An 18,412-nucleotide genomic window follows, 5' to 3' on the forward strand; every position below is an offset into this window, starting at 1 on the left:
GAGCAGCAGGAAGCACTGGCAATGGAAAGGCTCATTGCCTCAAATGCAGTTTCAAAACTGCATCAAATTCTTTGTTGGGAAATAAAGGAGAGCACCAGCTTGCTTGCCAAGTGTCTGATTATTGGGTCCAAGTGTCATCTCTTTGCACAATAAAGAGTAAAGGCCGTAGAGGTAGGATGACTTGCTCAGTAGGGTAGAGGCAGGCTGTGAACTATTGTCCCTGAGTGCGTGGCCTCGGATTTAATACCCACAAATCCTTATTTCCCCACTGCCTTCCTCTTTCACCAGAGATTCATCTGGGCCCTAGTGGCAGCAATGCATCTCAGGGGTCAGTCTCTTTAAGAAGAACAATTCTCATACTCAGAAACTGAAGGTGGGGCTTCCATTTTGGATGAGGTCTCTAGGAGCTTCTTTAAAAAACGAGGGTTCTCAGGTGGATGAGGCAAAGGGGCAGGAGTCAGAGAAGTGGCTGTTTAAGGTCGTCTGGGATGTGGAGAGGGAGAGAGCTGGTGCCTGAGGCTGAGCCTGCCAGGGCCTGCCTTATGCAGCCCATGCTTAGAGGACGAGAAGAGCCCTGAGGCTCAGAAAAGCCACTGTAGAGTAAGGGGGAGCTTCTTGGCTGCACTTAGCCTTGGTCATGTCCTTTGGGACCTGGGTACGGTGGCTCACTGTGTATATTTCAGGGGCTGCGGGAGAGTTTTCTCTTTTGAATCTAATGAACATTTTCTTTTGGGTTACTTTGAATCTAGCTCATCAGAGGAAATGTGGCTTCATTAGATTCTAGAATGCCTTGGCTTGCAAAGTCCTTCTAAATGAGAAGAAAGGACTGGTAGGGAGGGTCACATGAGAGATGGGGGTAGATGTCTGACTTCACAACCCACCAGTTCCCTCCCAGCCTCTGCCTCCCTCAGTCACTCTTACAATTTTGGTACTTAGCTCAAGTGCCTAATGGCATTGTTGGGTGTGACTGAGGTCATGCCAGAGGGCTAAGGACTTTATTTATTTTTTATGGGGGATCCAGGCTGGCTTTGAGAGGACTGGCTTTGGTGAATAAGCTTAGACTGCAGGGGCCGTATTAGAGAAAGGGTTGAGGGTGGGAGGAGGGGTGACACTAACCATCCCTGAGACCCAATCAAGAGTTTACAAGAGGCCTCAACCTGCCTGCTGGATACAGATGACTTTTGCTATGTCAAATTTATGGAACAGACAGTTCAGACAGTTCAGTGCACACACCGGGTTAAGTACTATGCATGGAATAGAGTAACTTGTTCCTCATCATACTTCTGTGAGGTAGATAAGGTATTGCCACTTGCTTCTCATGGTTGAAGATACAGGCTCTAAGAAGCAGTCATCTGTCCACCATTACAAAGATCCTAACTGGTGCATCCATGATCTAGGCTTTTGCTTTGGCTATTTGGGTACCCTGCCTCTATAAAGAGCCTGGGAGTGGGGGGGGGGGGGGCTGAACGAATCCCATTCTCACCCAGGAATGGGCGGTGAGGATTGAGGGCCAGGGGAGGAAAGGTTGCTTTCATCCACTGATCATCTTCTGCTGGCATCTGACCACCACAGCGGGTACTGGGCTGGGGACACGAACTCAGTTTCTCACCCCAGTGACCCTCTGGATCCAATCCTTGTTGGGATAGATGTAAGAATATACTCCATAGCGATCTTTCTTCCCACAGTCCTCACCCCAGGACACCACGCCCACCAGGTACCAATGGTCCGCGTTTTCATCTTTGGTCACCATTGGGCCTCCGGAATCACCACCACAGGCGTCTTTGCCCCCTAGATGAAAGGGAGATACAGATAATATATACAGCGAGTGGCCCTTTCCCAGTGCAAACCTGTGTCTGACTTGTAGTTCAGGCAATCGGGCACCAGAGGGTGCAGCAGACCGCTGGATCCAAACACATGCTCTAGGCTAGGCAAGATGATGCTAGAAAGTGCTGGTTCTGGAAGGGATGCTGAACCGTCTCTATCTCTGTCTCTTCCTCTCTCTCCCTGTACCCCCACCCTCAACCATGCTGTCTGTGCCCACCTCAGGCTCACAGTGCCTGTACTGCGCTCAGCTTCTCGACTTACCTTCCTTTTCTCCAGCACAGATCATGTCCTTGGTCACTTTCATCCTGGATGGGGCATAGGCCTCCCGGCACGTGTCATAGTTTACAATGGGGATTTCAATCTGGAACACAAGGCTGCAGTTGGTTCCCACTCCTGGCTGAGGAGACCTTGCTATTGTGAGAACTCTGGGTGGGGCCTCCAGCTACCTTACACTTGGTTTCAAGGAACTGCTATGGGGTACAGGTAAAGGCACACAGCTGGAGGGAGAGCTGGAGCCACACATTCTTCTACAGCCTCAGCTACACAGACTCGCTGTGGCCTTGGTCAAGCATCTTTGCCTGTTTGAGACTCAGCCATCTCATCTGTAAGACGGAGACAATAATACTTGTCTGGCACATACCAGCTTCAAACATGACAGTGCGCAGAAACCCAGTCTCAGCTTTCATATGCTTCCTCCATCTCAGCTCTGGAGCCCGCTGCATGTGGCTTTATCTCTCTTTCTTAGACCACAGATACTCCGATGTCTTATCTTAAAGATGGCCCTCACAGTTATGCAAACCAATCACAAGCAGTTTCATAAGGGAAACAATCTAGAGCGTTGACAGCTCATAGATATTAGGTACTGTGCACTAGGTCTTTTTTAAAATTAAGAATGTTATTATTTTTAACGCATATGTGTTTTGCCTGCATGGATGCTTGTGTGCCACAAGCATATCTATGGAGGACAGAAAAGAACATTAGATTCTTTGGAACTGGAGTTCCGAACAGCTTTGAACCAACAGGTGGGTATTGGGAATTGAACCCGGGTCCTCTGCAAGAGTAACCAGTGCCTTTAACTGCTGACTCAGCTGTCCATCCCCCAAATGCTAGGTACTTGACAGCCTACCATGCTTGCTGTGTAGCTAGCTCTCATTTATTATTTCCCCTCACTGCAGGAACGGAATGGACCATGTGCCCCAAGCGCACACCCTCCCTCCGTTGTCACAAGGGAACTAGAAGTCCATGAAGATTCTCCTTGGACTGGCCCTCCTGGGAAAGTGGGGACAGGACCCCATGTCATGAGAACACGCTGTCAGCATATGCTGGAGTCCCTGATTAACCACTATCTACCATTCAGGTGCCGTTTAAGAGTATCATCCTTTGGGAAGGCATCTTGACCTTACAAGATGAGGTCAGATCTCCCTGGTATATCCCATAGCATCTTGCACTTCTCCATCATCTTTATCATACCCATAACCACTTCCTGTCTGTCCCACTTGGCTGTAAATACAAGGGGCCCGGGTGCTAGTTCACTCCCTTTGCCCTCTCTTCTCCCTGGCACATCTAATAGCTAGTTCACAGGAGACAGAAACCAAGCACCTGGGAGTTCATGATTGAAGCGATGGATGACGGTTACATGCTCAAAACCTTTACACATGTTTAAAAATGTAAATGACATATGTTCAAGGATTTAGATATGTTGAAGGGCTTAGAACCCAGGCCCGTAAGAGAATCCAGTAATGTCAGAGCCAGGCAGTTGCTAGAGGAAGTTAAGTTTGACTCTGTCCCCTGTCCCCCTAACCTAGAAGGATAAGATGACTTCTTTCGGGTGACTCAGGGAGTTACAAGGGCCCCATATTTGGAGCCCATGGCTCGTTAGGTCAAGTTCAGCTTTCTTTCCTGAAATGGTAGGGATGTGACCTTCAAGTGCAGAGGTCAGAGTTCACTTCTGGAAGAGCTGTGTTTCTCGGAGCCTGGCCTGTTCTTGTTAATTTGGTATGCAGTCTTCGTGTTGTACAGATGAGTCACGAGCCTGCTGGGGGCCCACACTTGGCTGTGTTCTGGGGCTTTTACAAGCTCCTAGGGACATTGAATTGTATTTATAGACTGGAGCCCGTGACCAGTTAAACAAACATATCAAACTTCCTGGGACTTCACGTCCCATTAAATTTCAGAGTTGAGTCTGGCCTCTGTCTTTCTCCTTATCATTTCCCTCCTCCAAGCTTCCAAATCTCAGAGCAGGCAGTAGAGAGCAAAAACCCCGCCCCCTCCCACCCCCACACCCCCATGCATGGCTGCAGCCTCACTGCTTGTAGGATATAAATTAAATCCCACCTCCATCAGGTTGTCTGGAAACCTCTGTAAGAACTGCCTTCCCCAGCCGCTGACGATGACCATGGTTCCTGGAGGAGGAAAGACACTGTGAGGAGAAAGGCTGTGTGGGGTGTGCGAAGAGTGGTCCTGCTTCTCTGCTGGGGGAGACGGGGGTGGGGTGGGGTGGTGGTGGTGGTGAATTTGCTACCTCGGAGAAAGGCAGTAGGCAAAGAAGAGGGTGGGAGAGCGGATGAGGGGGGCGCATTTGATCCTGTGAGACATTAACTGGCTCCTTTGTTTATCTCCCTCACCCTCTGGGCAGCTAGCAAAGAGCTGAGGCTGTGTGTGAGGAGTAATTTCACCCAACTCACTCCCAGTTGCATCCTCTTGTCTATGGTGGTGGTGTTAGGGTATAAGATGGAGGTGCCTGGTCAATGACTGTGAATAGACAGAGAGCCCAGACTAGTCAGCAGTGGGTCAGGCTATATCTTATCCCCTTGCTTCTCTTTATACCTTAGACTCCACATCCATAAAGTGATGAGGATGAACTTGGTAGGCCCTAAAACCAGCCCTGACGTTCTGTAAGCTGAGGACAATGTGGAAATAGGCTGAGGGTGAAGAGAGCAATTGTATTCTTATTTAAATAAGGAACATTTGATACTGAAAACAGCACTGCACTTAAATCCAGAGGACCTCAGCTCTACTCTCACATCTGCTCCCAAGGACATGACGAGCCTCAGCTTCACTTTCTTTCTTTCTTTCTTTCTTTCTTTCTTTCTTTCTTTCTTTCCTTCTTTCTTTCTCTTTACTTCCTTCCTTCTTTCCTTCCTTTCTTCCTTCCTTCCTTCCTTCTTTTCATCTTTCTTAAACCTGACAAATACAATCTGTGCAGTCTCCATTACTTTTGGGTTTGTGGCCTTACATTGGAGCATAGTTGACCCGGCAGAGGCCACACCCTTACTTACACTGACTCTCCCTATCCCAGAAGCTGAGAATTGGCAATATCTCCTCAGCTAGGGGTGGGACCTTGTGCCCACCTCTCCTCTCCAGGCTGGGATCTTGTCTGACTGGGGCTTGCAAAGGTCTCCTGCATACTGTCACAACGGCTGTGACCTCACGTGTGCAGCTGACCTGTTCGGTCCAGAGAACAGTCTCTGCACGCATCTGTCACCTCTGGCTCTTACATTCATATTTCTTACCTCTTCCACAGTGAGCCCTGAGCTCTGGGAGGAGGGGCATGATACAGCTGTCCCATTTAGGGCTGAGTATTCCATAGCCTCTTAATCTCTGCAACGTGACCAGTTAATCTCTATCTACTGAAAACAAAAACTTTTCTGGAATAAATTGAGAGGTGAAATAATCTATGGGTTTAGGGACAAGTCGCATCAAACATTGTACCTAAGTTACCTAAGTTAGTGAATGCCAGGAGCTGGGACATGCAAAGTATACAGTGCCCAATTAATCAGATCTGGCTTTGCCTACACATTTCCTGTCTGCTCACTTTTCTTAAACACTTCTCAGATCTCAGCATTTTCTTTAAGCCTCAGGAAATGAGTGAGGATATGACACACTGAATTCCAAGGAAAAAAAAGAGGACAGCTGGCCTGGGTTGACCTTCTGCTCTCAGTTGGTCATGTTCTGTTTATGATATTCCATTTTAATAACACGGCCAGCCTGATGGGGCTTTGTGTCCAGTGTAGAGGTGAATGCTTACTGAGGCTGGCAGCATCCTCCAGATGCGTCACCAGGAAAGCCAGCGTGATGATAAGATCTGCGCTGGCAATCAACCACTGTCCCTCAGCTTTGGCTCGCCCTGCCACCATTTGTTGGTTGCCTTTATGCTGGGGATTAAAGCTAGGGCCCACTGCATTCAGGGCAAACACACCATTGCAGAGCTCTGTTGCCAGCCTGAGTCGCACTCCCAGCCATCTTTCTGTGTGCTAATTGGTAATGCTGGGAGTGACAGCAAGAAATGGCAGGTTCTCTTGACTGGTGGGGTTTTCAGAAAAAGGAGGCAAGCTCCACTCTTTCAGGCTCCAAAGACCCAGCTTCTTATTTCCGCCCCCTCCCCTCAGACTACATGCAATGATTTTTTTTTTTCTTGCAGAAATGTCACTCCGTTCTCAGATTGTCCCCTTTACTTATTTAGGGCATTAATACTTTATGTTAAATTCTCTGTTATAACCAGTTGGCTGGCTTCTGTGTTCCTATATGAAAAACCAGCATGCCCATTTACCTGGTACCTAATACTACTTATGTCACCACAGAATTAGTTCCGAGTTTGTTGTTTTAGGGGAGGCAGTGGAGTGTCACACATGCTCTGGGAGGAGGTGTCTTTCTAGAGCTTCACCAGCTTGGAGAATGCCTGGCCATAGCCGCAGCTGCGGTCCAGAGGTGCAGTCAGGGGAGCGATGCTGTGCTGGCTAGTTTAATGCCAACGTGACACAAACTAGAGTTCTCTGAGAGGACTCTCAGCCAAGGAACTATCTCTATAATATTGGGCTGTATGCAAACCTATAGGGCATTTTCTTAATTAGTTATTGACATGGGAGAGCCCAGCCCATTGTGGATGGTGTCATCCCTGGGCTAGTGGTTTTAGAGTCTATAAGAAAGCAGTCTGAACAAGCCAGGAGGAGCAAGCCAGTAAGCAGCACTCCTCCATGGCCTCAGCATCAGCTCCTGCCTCTAGGTTCCTGCCTTGCTTGAGTTCCTGTCCTGGCTTCCTTTGACTGATGAACAGTGACGTGCAAGTGTAAGCCAAATAAAGCCTTCCCTCCCCGGGCTGCTCTTGGTCATGGTGTCTCACCACAGCAACAGTGACCCTGAGTAAGACAGGTACCTTCACTGGAGGCCTTCTCAGGCAGACAGATGGGCATCACAAGGTTGTTCAGCCTCGGGCTCTCTGCCAACTCCACCAGACCCAGGTCGTTCTCAAATGTGCTGGGGTTGTACAGCGGGTGCAGGATGGTGCGCTTTATGCTCAGATGCTGTTCGTCTTCGTCTGAGCGCAGTCTCCAGTGCTTCCCTGGGCACGTCGGAGGCATGAGAGGCAGGGGCGCAGGGGAGGGAAAGGTTTGTGCTTGCTCCCTGTCAACTCCAGTCCCGTCTAGTACCAGTCCAGCCTTAAGCCCCTTGTGTTTCTGCTACTGCCCTCTCAGCCATCCTGTCCTACCTGCCATGCCCCGCATATTCTCATGGTTCCACCCCAATGATCCTAGTGCCACTGCCCAGTTGGCACCCTTTATTGTCTAGGTCATACGTTGCCTGCTTAATTGAGCCTCTGGTGTCCTTGAGTTAGAGGCTTTCCCTCTGTGATAAATGCAGGCCAAGAGAGATAAATGCTCTATTAATCTCTCACATATGTATATCCTAGCCTCAGACTACTAAATGTGCATGTGTGTATAAGAGAATATGTTAATTAAGACCAGGAAACTAGAGTGAGACCCATGTGACCAGAAAAAAAAAGTGTCTCTAAGGGGATTGGGGTAGGGAAGACAATAGAGCCAAGTGGAGTAGAGGAACACAGCAAAGAGGTGAGAGGTGAGAGGTGGGCAGGATGAAGGGGGGAGAGCCAGCCGAAGCCGTGTGTGTGTGTGTGTGTGTGTGTGTGTGTGTGTGTGAGAGAGAGAGAGAGAGAGAGAGAGAGAGAGAGAGAGAGAGAGAGAGAGAGAGAGAGAGAAAGAAAACCTCATATGAAAGCATTACTTTGCAAATTAATTTAAAAATAAAATAATAAATAAATACAAATACAAATAGCCAAAACACTACGAATGTAACATTTATATAATTCCTGATTGTTTTGTGGTTCTTCCTGTAGGTAGCTTAGTGAATATATGTGTAATAATATAAATGCACATGTTAAAAAAAAAAGAAAAATAAAAAATATTGAAAATACTTCTGAGCTATTTATTCCTGATGTTATTTTAGCTTTTCAAACGACTTTTATTTTAGTGGTGTGTGTGTGTGTGTGTGTGTGTGTGTGTGTGTGTGTAATGCACATGCTCACAGGTACCTGCAGAGGTGAGAAGAGCCATGTCTCTGCTCCTCTGAGGCTATTTTGTAACTCAACTTAGCTCACAGGAGAAAATTTTAATTCAAATAAACAAAATTTTAATTACTAAAGGTCTTGGTGTGCATGAAAATGATTTCTCCCTACAAACTCCGTAGGCTCAAAAATTCCTGCTTCCCCTCGTACAATAGATGCCTGCGCTTTCGTTTTATAAAATCTATTGCCTGCTACATGTAGGCACTGGTTCTCAATTGGACCCTGACAGGCTGATAAACTGGACTGAGCTGACAGGTGGCCTTTATTTTTATAGTGGACAGTCTTGGAAATGGTAGCAGTAGGACTCTGCTCCAAGACCCACAGTTACCCTTAGATGTCTCGTCCCCACTCACCCATGATAACGTTGAAGTCAGAAGGGCCGAACAAGTATGAGCTGTGTAGGGTTGGGTCTTCTGGATCAAGTGGATGGTGGAGGCAGTGAGCAGCCGTCAAAACCCAGTCCAAACCTGCAGAATCGAGCACACACATCCTGTGTCCTGCGTTGCCCCATCCTATCCTGACGCCTATTGTGTCAAGCTAAGGGCCTTACACCTATTCAAGAGCCCCTTCTAAGATCCTCAACACGGCGAAACCAGCCTATGTTGTGTTCATGGTCCCAAGTCAGACACTCACATTATCCTTATTTGAAGATGAGCAATTGAGTCTGTGATTCGCTCTACTTCAATCTAGGCCAGGACCGGACATTTTAAAGAGATTTTCTGGGCTGTTTAAGGCCCAGGGTATGGGTGAGCATTAGCCAGCCCAAAGTGGATCCTCAAAATTTGAAGGAGCACTGCCTTCTTCCCTGATTTTGCTTTGACTGAAGTCTCGCGGCAGAGGACTACTGTTCAGAGCCAGCCCTGTCATTAATAACCACAGACATTCAGAACAGTGGTGTGGCTGGAGTGACAGAAAGCTGGTGGTACCAAGTCTCTTGATTAGCATCCTAGTGTTGGATGAACATGCTCTTGGTGGTTGTTTAATGCAGAGTCAAGCTTTTAGCCTTCCCTTCAATGGGGCTCACGGCAAGTCCACAAGTAGCAGAGGCCTGGACATAGCCAGTGGGAGCTAAGCAGAAAAAGAAAGCACCGTGAGCTGGTGGTGGTGGTGGTGGGGGGTGGGCTTAAGGCGCAGTGGTCTAGATTAAAGTTTGGAGCCGGGGGCAAAAGGGTGCTTCTGGAACAGCTTCCAGACTCTGCCTGTCTGGATTCTTGGTTCTGGATAAACCTCAATACAGAACACTTTCTTCCCCTGAGGTATGTCCTGAACCTGCCTACCACCAGGGATTATTGGAGTGATGGGTAAGGTGGGCTGAGGTACCCAAGCCATGAAACCCTGAAAGCCTGTTTCAGAACAGGGCTTTCTAGATGAGTCTAGGTATATGTTCTGGTTTGCCCAGAGATTAACTTCACTTTTGAGCTCTGCTAGATGTCCCTGCCCCCACTGAACCTCAGTACGGACACAGAGACAGTGCTTTGTCTCTTTCTCAGTCCCTTAGAACTTCTCTTTTTTGTCTCTCTGCTTTCTCCTATCTACATCTCTCTTCTCCCTCATCACAAAGAATAGTATCATCATCATCATCATCATCAGCAGCAGCAGCAGCAGCAGCAGCAGCAGCAATTACAGACCTGCAGAGCTGTGAGGAAGGCCAAGAGTGAAGGAGCTTTCAGCCTGGCTGATGGCAAAGTGACTCTCAGCTTTTGAACGTTAAACACGTAACCAGCTCCAACACAGGGTGCATGTTACTGATCTAAGGAGTCAAGGCTTAGAAAAAGCACTTCAAAGTCTTAAAGCAGCGGGTCAAGGCCATTTTCCATTCTTCCTAACAAAGTCGAGAATGCAACAAAGCCTCTTTTTCTTCCACTGCCTGTGGCTCTTCCCCTCCACCTCTGGCTCCTCTGTTCTTTCCGCAGGGTTCCACCCTCCCTTTCTTCTTTTCTGATGTCTCCTCTCCCTTGGGTGTCCCAGGCCCCACCAGCCTCTCTTCTTTATGTCATTCATCACCTTTATTTTTGTCTTATTCTGTCTTCAGGTCTTTTCCTCTTATGCTCTAGGTCTCTTCTCTTTCTTGGTCCCATCCCTAGTGTGCCTTGATCCTCACTGAACCGGCCAGAATATACCTAGACATCTGCTTCTGTTTCCAGGATCTGATAAGTTCTCAAGTACACATCCAAGGCTCTTTATAGTCCACTTTCCCTGATTTCCAGGGATGGTGTGTGGTGGTGGGATGAGCTGCTGGTAGTGGTGGATGAGGGCAGGGTAGGGGGGGATGTTCTGGCTCTCCCTGACCTGGCATCTCTGGCACATCCCAGCTCTGTGTCACATGTCTGTGCCTTGAGTTGCAATCTGTCAGGAGACTGACCGACCAGAATTTAGGAAGTTCTCCGTAGCACAAGGAATTAGAACAGGAGCGTGCCTGTCCTAGGTCCAGCTGAGCCCTCACTCTTCCACACTGCCTTTCTCTGGCAGTGACTCACAGTGAAGAAACAGCCAGCTTTCAAGGCAAGGTTGGTCTTTCCCCTCCACCCTGTCTCCAGCCCTTCACCCCTTTACTGTCTCCTTACCTATAAGGCTCCCCCCACAGAAGGGCTGCCCGTTCAAGTGTGACAGCATGGCAATCCACGGAGTGGTCCCCTTCTGGGCTGGGCGTCCACTGAAGATCCTGGAGATGTGCTTCCGGGAGAACTTGGGGAGACCACACACTGTAGCCAAGGGAGGGACAGGTCACACTCTATACTCTCCAATACTCACTATGGTTACCAGCTATCGTTCTGTTAGGAACATCTCATACTTCAAGGTCTCCCATAATCCACTGGGACCCTCTAATAGTGTTATGGTTGAGTCTCCTCCCCCTCCTCCTCTCTCTCTCCCCCCTCCTCCTCTCTCTCTCTCTCTCCCTTCCTCCCTTCCCCCCCCCCCCCGTGTGTGTGTGTGTGTGTGTGTGTGTGTGTGTGTGTGTGTGTGTGTGTGTGTGTGAATGATCTCAACTCTGCCTCCAGGAGTAGGAATGTGCCTCATGAAAGGTCTACATCCTGTGCCATAGCAATGTCTTTAAGATGACATATGCCCTTAGACAGACAATTAACGTCTGGGTTGAAGATCTAACGAAACAGTAATAAGAATATTTCTCTCTGCTGGTATTGCTGAGCGGTTGTTTTGCAGGACCAGATCTGTCAGCTTTAGCCTTGTGGAGAACATACTGGGGCCAGAACAGTGCTGCCAGCATCCAGGAAAGCACAATGGAAAAGGTCAGGGCTGAGGCACCTGTCACATTCCAGTGCTGCGTTCTGATAAAGAACCAAACCTAAGCCAGGTGCAGTGGCACACACCTGTGATCCCAGCACTTGGGGAGGTAGAGGTAGGTGGATCTCTGTGAGTTCGAGGCCAGGCTGGTCTACAAAGTGAGTCCAAGACAGCCAGGGCTACACAGAGAAACCCTGCCATGTGGGGTGGGGGTGGGGGAAGAACTAAACCTAAAGTCTTTTCAGTCATGTGAACCTGTAGATCCCCGCTCGTTTTTTCCTTTTTTCTCCCCGTCCCTTTTGATGTTGGTTTTCTGTAATTCAAAAATGTTAGATTCTTAATAAAGAAGCTTCATGCTCCATTAGCAGGGGGCTCTCCTGGCAACGCCTTCCTCCTGGCCAGTGGAGTTGCACACTCCCACAGCGAAGGTCTTTCTGCTCTATGTCCTCATTCCCAGCCTTGCTTGATGTGGATCCACTGACCAATCCATGGCCGAATGCCCTTAGAAACCATCCAGTGTGTTCCTCCTACCATACGGCTCAAGATGACAAAGTCTAGAAAGTATCTGGCTTGCCAAAAGTCATTCCATGGGGAAATGGCAAGAATATAATTCTGGATCACCTGACTCCAACTCTGTATTTATCCTACACCAGCCAGCATCATTAACTCTCAACAATCTTCCTTAGAACTTTCTGGATGTAGGCAGCCATGTGCCACTTTCAAGGCAAGTTGGCATGAATCACAGACAACTGCTGCACCCTTGATCATGTCCTTAGCATCTCCCGGTATTGCTGCACAGTTTAGGCAGTGGCTCCAGCCAACACCTGGCTCCATTCCCAGCCGATATTCCAGGCCCTGGGGGTTGCTGCCCTTCTGTATGGTTCGTCTCTTCTTTACAAAACACGACCAAGACTTTTCAGCAAAACAAACAAACAAACAAATCAACTTCTCTTTTATCCCACAGACTCTCTTTCTTGTCCCCTGCAATGAAGCCTTTCCAAAGAAGACAGAACACGAACCCTTCATGTTCTTCCCTCTCTTTGGACCTGGATTTAGATGCAAGAGCTATTTACTGATCACACTTGGAAGTCAGGCAGTCATTGGACTGGCTATTCTGTTGGCTTTGGGCCCTAAGTGGAACTTCAACAGTGATATTTGCGTATATGGGAGAACACTGTTTCTGAAATTGTGTCCAATGTGTTCTCTCTGTTCTTACAACCTTGCACTGCCCTGTGGCTCCGCAAGCGTTGAGGCTGGCCCTCCTTTTAAGTGAAGAATAGATAGACTTCAACTTCGAAGAACAAAGCAGAAACCGAGGGAGGGAAAGACAGACCTTTGTTTGAAGCTGGGCTCTGTGGTAAGAATAAAAGATCAGTGCGTTTGAAGGAACCAAAGCCTAGGAACTGAGCGTGACTTTTGCTCGATACTGTAGAGAGGCGATCATGCTACCTCAGCTTCCTGCCTCTCAGGGGAGAGTTGAGAGTCTTTCTCAGGCACACGAAAGGGTGGACAGAAGGAGAGGGGTTTCCTAGGAGAGAAAGGGGGGTAGAGGAAGGCTGGGTGTTCGGCAGTTCAAACACAGGCAGCTTGCACCCTGACAGTCCCTCAGAAAGGACAATGGTGGCTTGGAGCTTCTCTTTATGAATGTCCATCCTAGAGGCCTTTGTCAAGACCCTCAGGTCATACTGAGTGAGTATTTACATCACCACACTGTACTTTCTCTCCTTGGCTACTGAAGCACTTTTTTCTTTCTTTTCTCTAATCCCCTGCCTTGGGGTTCTCTTTTATGTCCTTTGTTTCCCCTCCCCCCTTTTTTTTGTCATCTTCCACTACACAATAGCTTCTGTCTCCAGGTCTTATTCTACCTGCTGCTGGTAAGTATCTCTCACGTCTTGCAAGTGCCCTCTCTTCAGAAGTTCACGATTAATTGCTGGGGATGTACATTTCCAGCTGAGTTGTCCGAGAACCCTTCAAACCTAGCAAAGCTGAGCCCTCACCCTCATCTTCCACAAGCCTTCCTCCCTCCCCTGGGTATTCCAGACCTCTTTTGATGTCTGAACTGACCATACACTTGCCACCTCCCTTTTCTTTCACTTCTATATCTTATCAGTCATTAAGCTGATGGGAAATTACCAGATGTAGGACAATACATCTCTGTATTCCACATCACAGCATGCTTTCCAAATAACCCACGTGCCATGATACAAAGTCGACGTAGCTAGTGGAACATATAAATCAGACATATATTCAGATTCAAGGCATGGCAGCCTTTGAAACCAGCAGTGTGTAAAGCTTTCAAAGGCTAATTTATAATTGTTTTAGTTCTCAACAGCATGTAACTCCTGGCACACATCCAAAAGTATGATACAAACCCCAAAGAAAGGCAAACCATATGTATGTCCCAAGAAGAAGCAGGATGATGCTGGCCCTGCATCCCCATTTGTGCACTGTTTCAGGAGATGCCTATGACCTGAGCTTTGCTGACACACCACTGAAGTGAGCCTAACCTGCCTTGTCTGCACTGTCATGCATGGTGAGGGTTCCTATTGTTTCACCAAGATACTTTCAAATAGCCCGGCCCTTCCCGGCCACTTTCCCCGCTGGGCTAGCTGGACTCAGATCTGCTGAATTCAGAATTTCCACGGGGTTGAGATTCATCAACTCAATGTTTGACAAGACATGAATCCAATACAGGATGCAACTCAGAGAATCTCAGGTTAGAAGACAGTGTGGAACAAGGCTTTTAAGACTGCCTGTCATTGTCCATTGCTCTGTGTTCAGCTAAGGCCTGCTGTCCTGCTTTTCCACCCTTGTACAATTGTACCTTTTCTCTCCCCTCCTCTTGAGTTTTTGTAGCCTCTACTAAAGCATTCTGAGTCCCTATAGCTATACAGAGTTGCACCTTCGTTTAATAACATACCCACAAAAAGTCTCATTCCTTTTCCCCTTTATTTCTGTTAACATCTATATCCACATAGCCCCGTTCTGTCTGCTGATGTGATCTCTTTGAAGCCATGGCTGTAAGTTGTAGGCACTTGAATTGGGGTGGGGGGGGGACTACAACCTTACTTCTGAGAAAAGAACAGATAAATAACCAATAAGTACCCCCTTTCCCTCACTCCCTTGTCTCAGATGATGACCAGATGCTAGCAGCTGTGACTACAACGGGAGCAGGAACTTAATGAAGGCACATTTCTTTTTCGAAGATCAAAATGTAGGAAGGCACTTCACAGCAAACTCTCAAACCAAGCTTATTGGCTATCAACAGATTTATTGCCACCGTAGACCCCCTGACAAGAGAAATAGTGTGCAGAGGCCCCTTATAGGGTAGCAAAGCCTGTGATATTAAATATACAAAATATAGTACCCTTTACATGTGCCATTCATAGATATGGGAGTGTGTTTTGATGACCTTTCCCAGTTTTCTCCACATCTTTCTCTAGGCCTTTCCAGCTGCCTTTGTCTGATGGAGATTCCTGGGATAGTGAGCTTAGGGAAAGAAGAACACGCAGCTCGGGACACCTGGAGACGCTGGTGGCACTCAGGGAGGTGCGCGCTGAAAGTGCTGGATAGACTCAAGGGAATCTTCTGATTTCACCTTCTGGATGAGGAGACTGAGGGTCAGAGGAGAAAATGATGCCAAGGGCCCTATGGGCAGCTGAAGGCAGAACTAGTGACAGAACCCGGGACTCAGGGCTCTCCATCTCTTTCCGACTAGTGAGCCTCTGTCCCATGACCTTGTCCTCTGGAACGCCAAGGACTGGATGGCTTGGAGAATGCCACTTGGTAGATTCTTCACTGAGCTTGGGCTCCAGGGTTGAGTGTAGTCTAGTGTATTGGAGTGACTAGTCAAGTCTTAAGTCCATATTTCATTCTGTTTTCCTGCTGAGAAGCAGTGAGGAACAGCAGGGCACAGTGGGGCATGGTGTTCTCTTTCTTCAGGTAGCCACTAAGTTTCCATATGCATGGCTAGGGGCAGGCAGTCTGAAGATGATACATCCCGGGGCTGTGTTTGTGTGGAGTGGCAGGTGTTGACACCTCGAGGTACCTGCTGGTATTTGAGTGGCACACAGGCCCGATGAGTGGACAGCAGGTGTTTAAGGGGCTTGCGAGAACTGCTGCTGTTCTTCTCTTTCCTCAGTCATCACAACCGTCACAGTAGCCTCTCTGTCATCTGAAACTCTGAGAGCACAAGGCATATGCCCCCACGCTGTAGGAAGCTTTCAGGAGAAGATCAGGAACAAAAGTGTGCGCTTCTACTTACTCTTCTTAGAGACAGCTCAGACTCTGCTCTTGATGGCCCAAACCTCAACAGTTCTTTCCTAGATGAAAGAACTAGGCTTAGTGCAAGTGTAGAAACCAGAGCTGGGAAAAATACATGGATACAGACTGTAGCTGAAGGAATCCTTCCCTAATGATCGGATCCAAGCTTTCTTGCATCAACACTGGGCTTCGTGGGCTTGAAGAGTGATTAGGAGTGATTGACACTTAGAGAGGATCTAAGTCTTTTGGAACAGCTTGCCCTGTGCTGTGGGAGTGGTGAAGCTAAGACACAGGAAGAGGGTTGGTTGAAGCTTTGGATTGAGTTCTCTTGTTTAGAGATTTTTCTCTGCATCGTATTAATAACCCCGGTTTTGTGGGTGTTGGGGGCGCTCTCAGGGTATCGAGTGCCCAGCTAGGCCAGTGTGCTGTAGTTTATTTGGTCTGCTAAGTAACATGGAGTACGCTGTTGGCAGTGTGTAGTGTAGCCTCGCTTGAGCTGGGGCAGGGTAGGCAGGCCCCAAGGAAGGCCAAGCATTCACCGGTCCACCTGGAGCTCCCTGACACCCCTCGGGGTGTTCATCTCCTCCCATACCCAGTCCACATAGTTGGAGACCTTTGTGTAGACTCCATAGACTTGTTTGCTGCCACATTCTTCGGGTCCTCCCCAGGACACCAGGCCTTGGGCTACCCAGTGCTGGCTCAACTCATCGAAGGTGATGAAGGCCCCGCCACTGTCCCCAAGGCATGTATCCTTGCCACCCTCATAGTAGCCAGCACAGAACATGTTCTCTGTGACACTGTAGTTGCCTGAACGAGACTCGTAGCTGGCTTTGCATTCAGCATGTGACACCACTGGTAATTTGACATACTGTAGGACATCTGACAACGTGCGTGTGCCACTGATGATGATCTCATCCACTGTCATATTGGGATTGGAGATGCCCCAGCCAGCCACCAGTCCCAACATGTGGGGACCTGGACCTTGAGGCTCAGGTCTCGGTAGACAGATGGGCATGACATGGGCCCCCAAGGGCACAGGCTCCTGCAACTGCACCAGCGCGATGTCATTATTGTAATTCTGGATGTTAAAGTCTGGATGGAGCACCACTCGGGCGGCAGAGCTATTGACAGCTCCTGACTTGTCCCGCACATCATGTAGGCCCAGGTAGACAGTGACATGTTCCTTTGAGACAGGCATGACTGTGTTGTCTCTGCGCTGGGAGCGCAGTACGTGGGCTGCCGTGAGTATCCAGGACTCAGAGAGCAGGGCCCCACTCCCGAACCACTTGTCGTTCGGTACCCTCGACGTGTCTTCCACCACTATCAGGGCCTGCCACGGGAAGAGGCCAAGCTCGGCGTTCCGGCCTCCGATAATTCGCTTCACCAGGTTTGGCAGGGGGCGGGAGGGCTGCCCGCACACTGTAAGGAGGAAGGAGCGGAAAGAAAAGACAGGGAAAGAGTCAGCCATGTAAGAAGGACCAAGAGGAAGTCACATCTCATTCACTGTGGATGATGCCACCACGGAACCCTGACTTGCTGAGTCCCGCTAGGTTGGGAGAGCTCAGATGTAGTTCATTTGCGTCTAAATCTCTCTGAATTGGCCTGTGTCGAGTTTGAAATGTCATAACCAGAGCCATTCCAGTACCAGATCGCTTTATTTTTTGGCCTTGTTCAACCTGAGCTACTTCTGACTGAGTCACGTTTGGACTGGACCATATTTAGCCAGGCTACCATTAGCAGAGGGCACTTCTATCTCTTCTTCTCTAGAAGGGTATCCTATCTCTCAGAAGCCATCTGCACCATGGGTACTCAGAGAGCCTCCTGGCATTTTCTAGTCAGATGTTAAGCTTCTAACCCAATAATTCCCCTTTATGAGCCACAGGACCTCAGGCAAGTCGTGTGGTTTTCAGAAGCTCAGTTTCCTCATCTGTAGAATGGGTATGTTAACAGTGCTGACCTTATGACCTATACAGCACGTGTCTACGATTACCAAGTTCAGTGCTAATTTCGTAGATTTCATGCTAGACTGGGGCACTTGGGTTCCTGACTTAACTTTTCCGCTTTCCAAGTGAACCGAGTCAGCACTCCTATTTCTGGATTTCCACCTCTGAAAGATGATCTCCGAATTTTAAATTTCTCAAATTATATCTTTCTTTGCTGTGTCCACAGCTTACATAAGATTCTCATTGTTTAGAGGTTGGGGTTAGCTCGAGGTGACATGGGTAACGAGTCAGGTGGCAGGGCCTAAGCCAGACCGTAAGATTGATATTTCAGCTGTATCCTGTACTGCTTTATTGCATAATAAGACCATGGCCATAGGCTTGAATCATTTCTCTGGCCTAAAGGACTCCCTTGCGCTTGTTCCTTAAGGCTCAGTGCACACAGGGTAAGGAAAAGGTGGCATTATCCACAGGCAATGATGCATGAGCCCTGCTCGGGTCACCCATCATTGCACCCAGGGGTCCTTTAGTACCTTTAAGAGAGAAAACTCCATTCCTCTGAACCGCACCCTGAGCACACACATGTCACCAGGTTCCCACAGCCAAACCCCTCTGGCTTCTGAGGAGAAGGTCTTCAGGAGCAACTCCTTACTGGCTATGAACAGACTTATATGGGCCTCCCCTGGGAAGGCTGTTTGAGGTTGCTGTGGGTGTGTCCTTCCTGTTGCAATGGTCAGGCTATCCTCTTTGGTCCCGACCGCTTCTAACAGTTCTTTAGAGACCA

General features: G+C 48.5%; 1 protein-coding gene across 2 annotated transcripts in view; it reads right to left on the reverse strand.

Moving 5' to 3' along the window:
• Window positions 1-1,548: 1,548 nt before the first annotated feature.
• Masp1 (MBL associated serine protease 1) overlaps window positions 1,549-18,412 on the reverse strand; it is a 66,435-nt gene continuing 49,571 nt past the window's right edge. Inside the window, exons 11-16 of one of the 2 annotated variants that reach the window (XM_051150782.1) lie at window positions 10,747-10,884; window positions 8,536-8,649; window positions 6,977-7,162; window positions 4,159-4,226; window positions 2,086-2,185; window positions 1,549-1,788 (exon numbers count right to left, since the gene is read on the reverse strand). In XM_051150782.1, coding sequence (XP_051006739.1) covers window positions 1,598-1,788; window positions 2,086-2,185; window positions 4,159-4,226; window positions 6,977-7,162; window positions 8,536-8,649; window positions 10,747-10,884 — 797 coding nt within the window. In that variant the 3' untranslated portion in view covers window positions 1,549-1,597. Of the gene's footprint in view, window positions 1,789-2,085; window positions 2,186-4,158; window positions 4,227-6,976; window positions 7,163-8,535; window positions 8,650-10,746; window positions 10,885-16,096; window positions 17,108-18,412 lie in introns of those variants that run through there. The other variant, XM_051150781.1, reaches the window with a different exon arrangement.

The sequence above is a fragment of the Acomys russatus genome, chromosome 8, assembly GCF_903995435.1.
Source record: "Acomys russatus chromosome 8, mAcoRus1.1, whole genome shotgun sequence".
Lineage (NCBI taxonomy): Eukaryota > Metazoa > Chordata > Mammalia > Rodentia > Muridae > Acomys > Acomys russatus.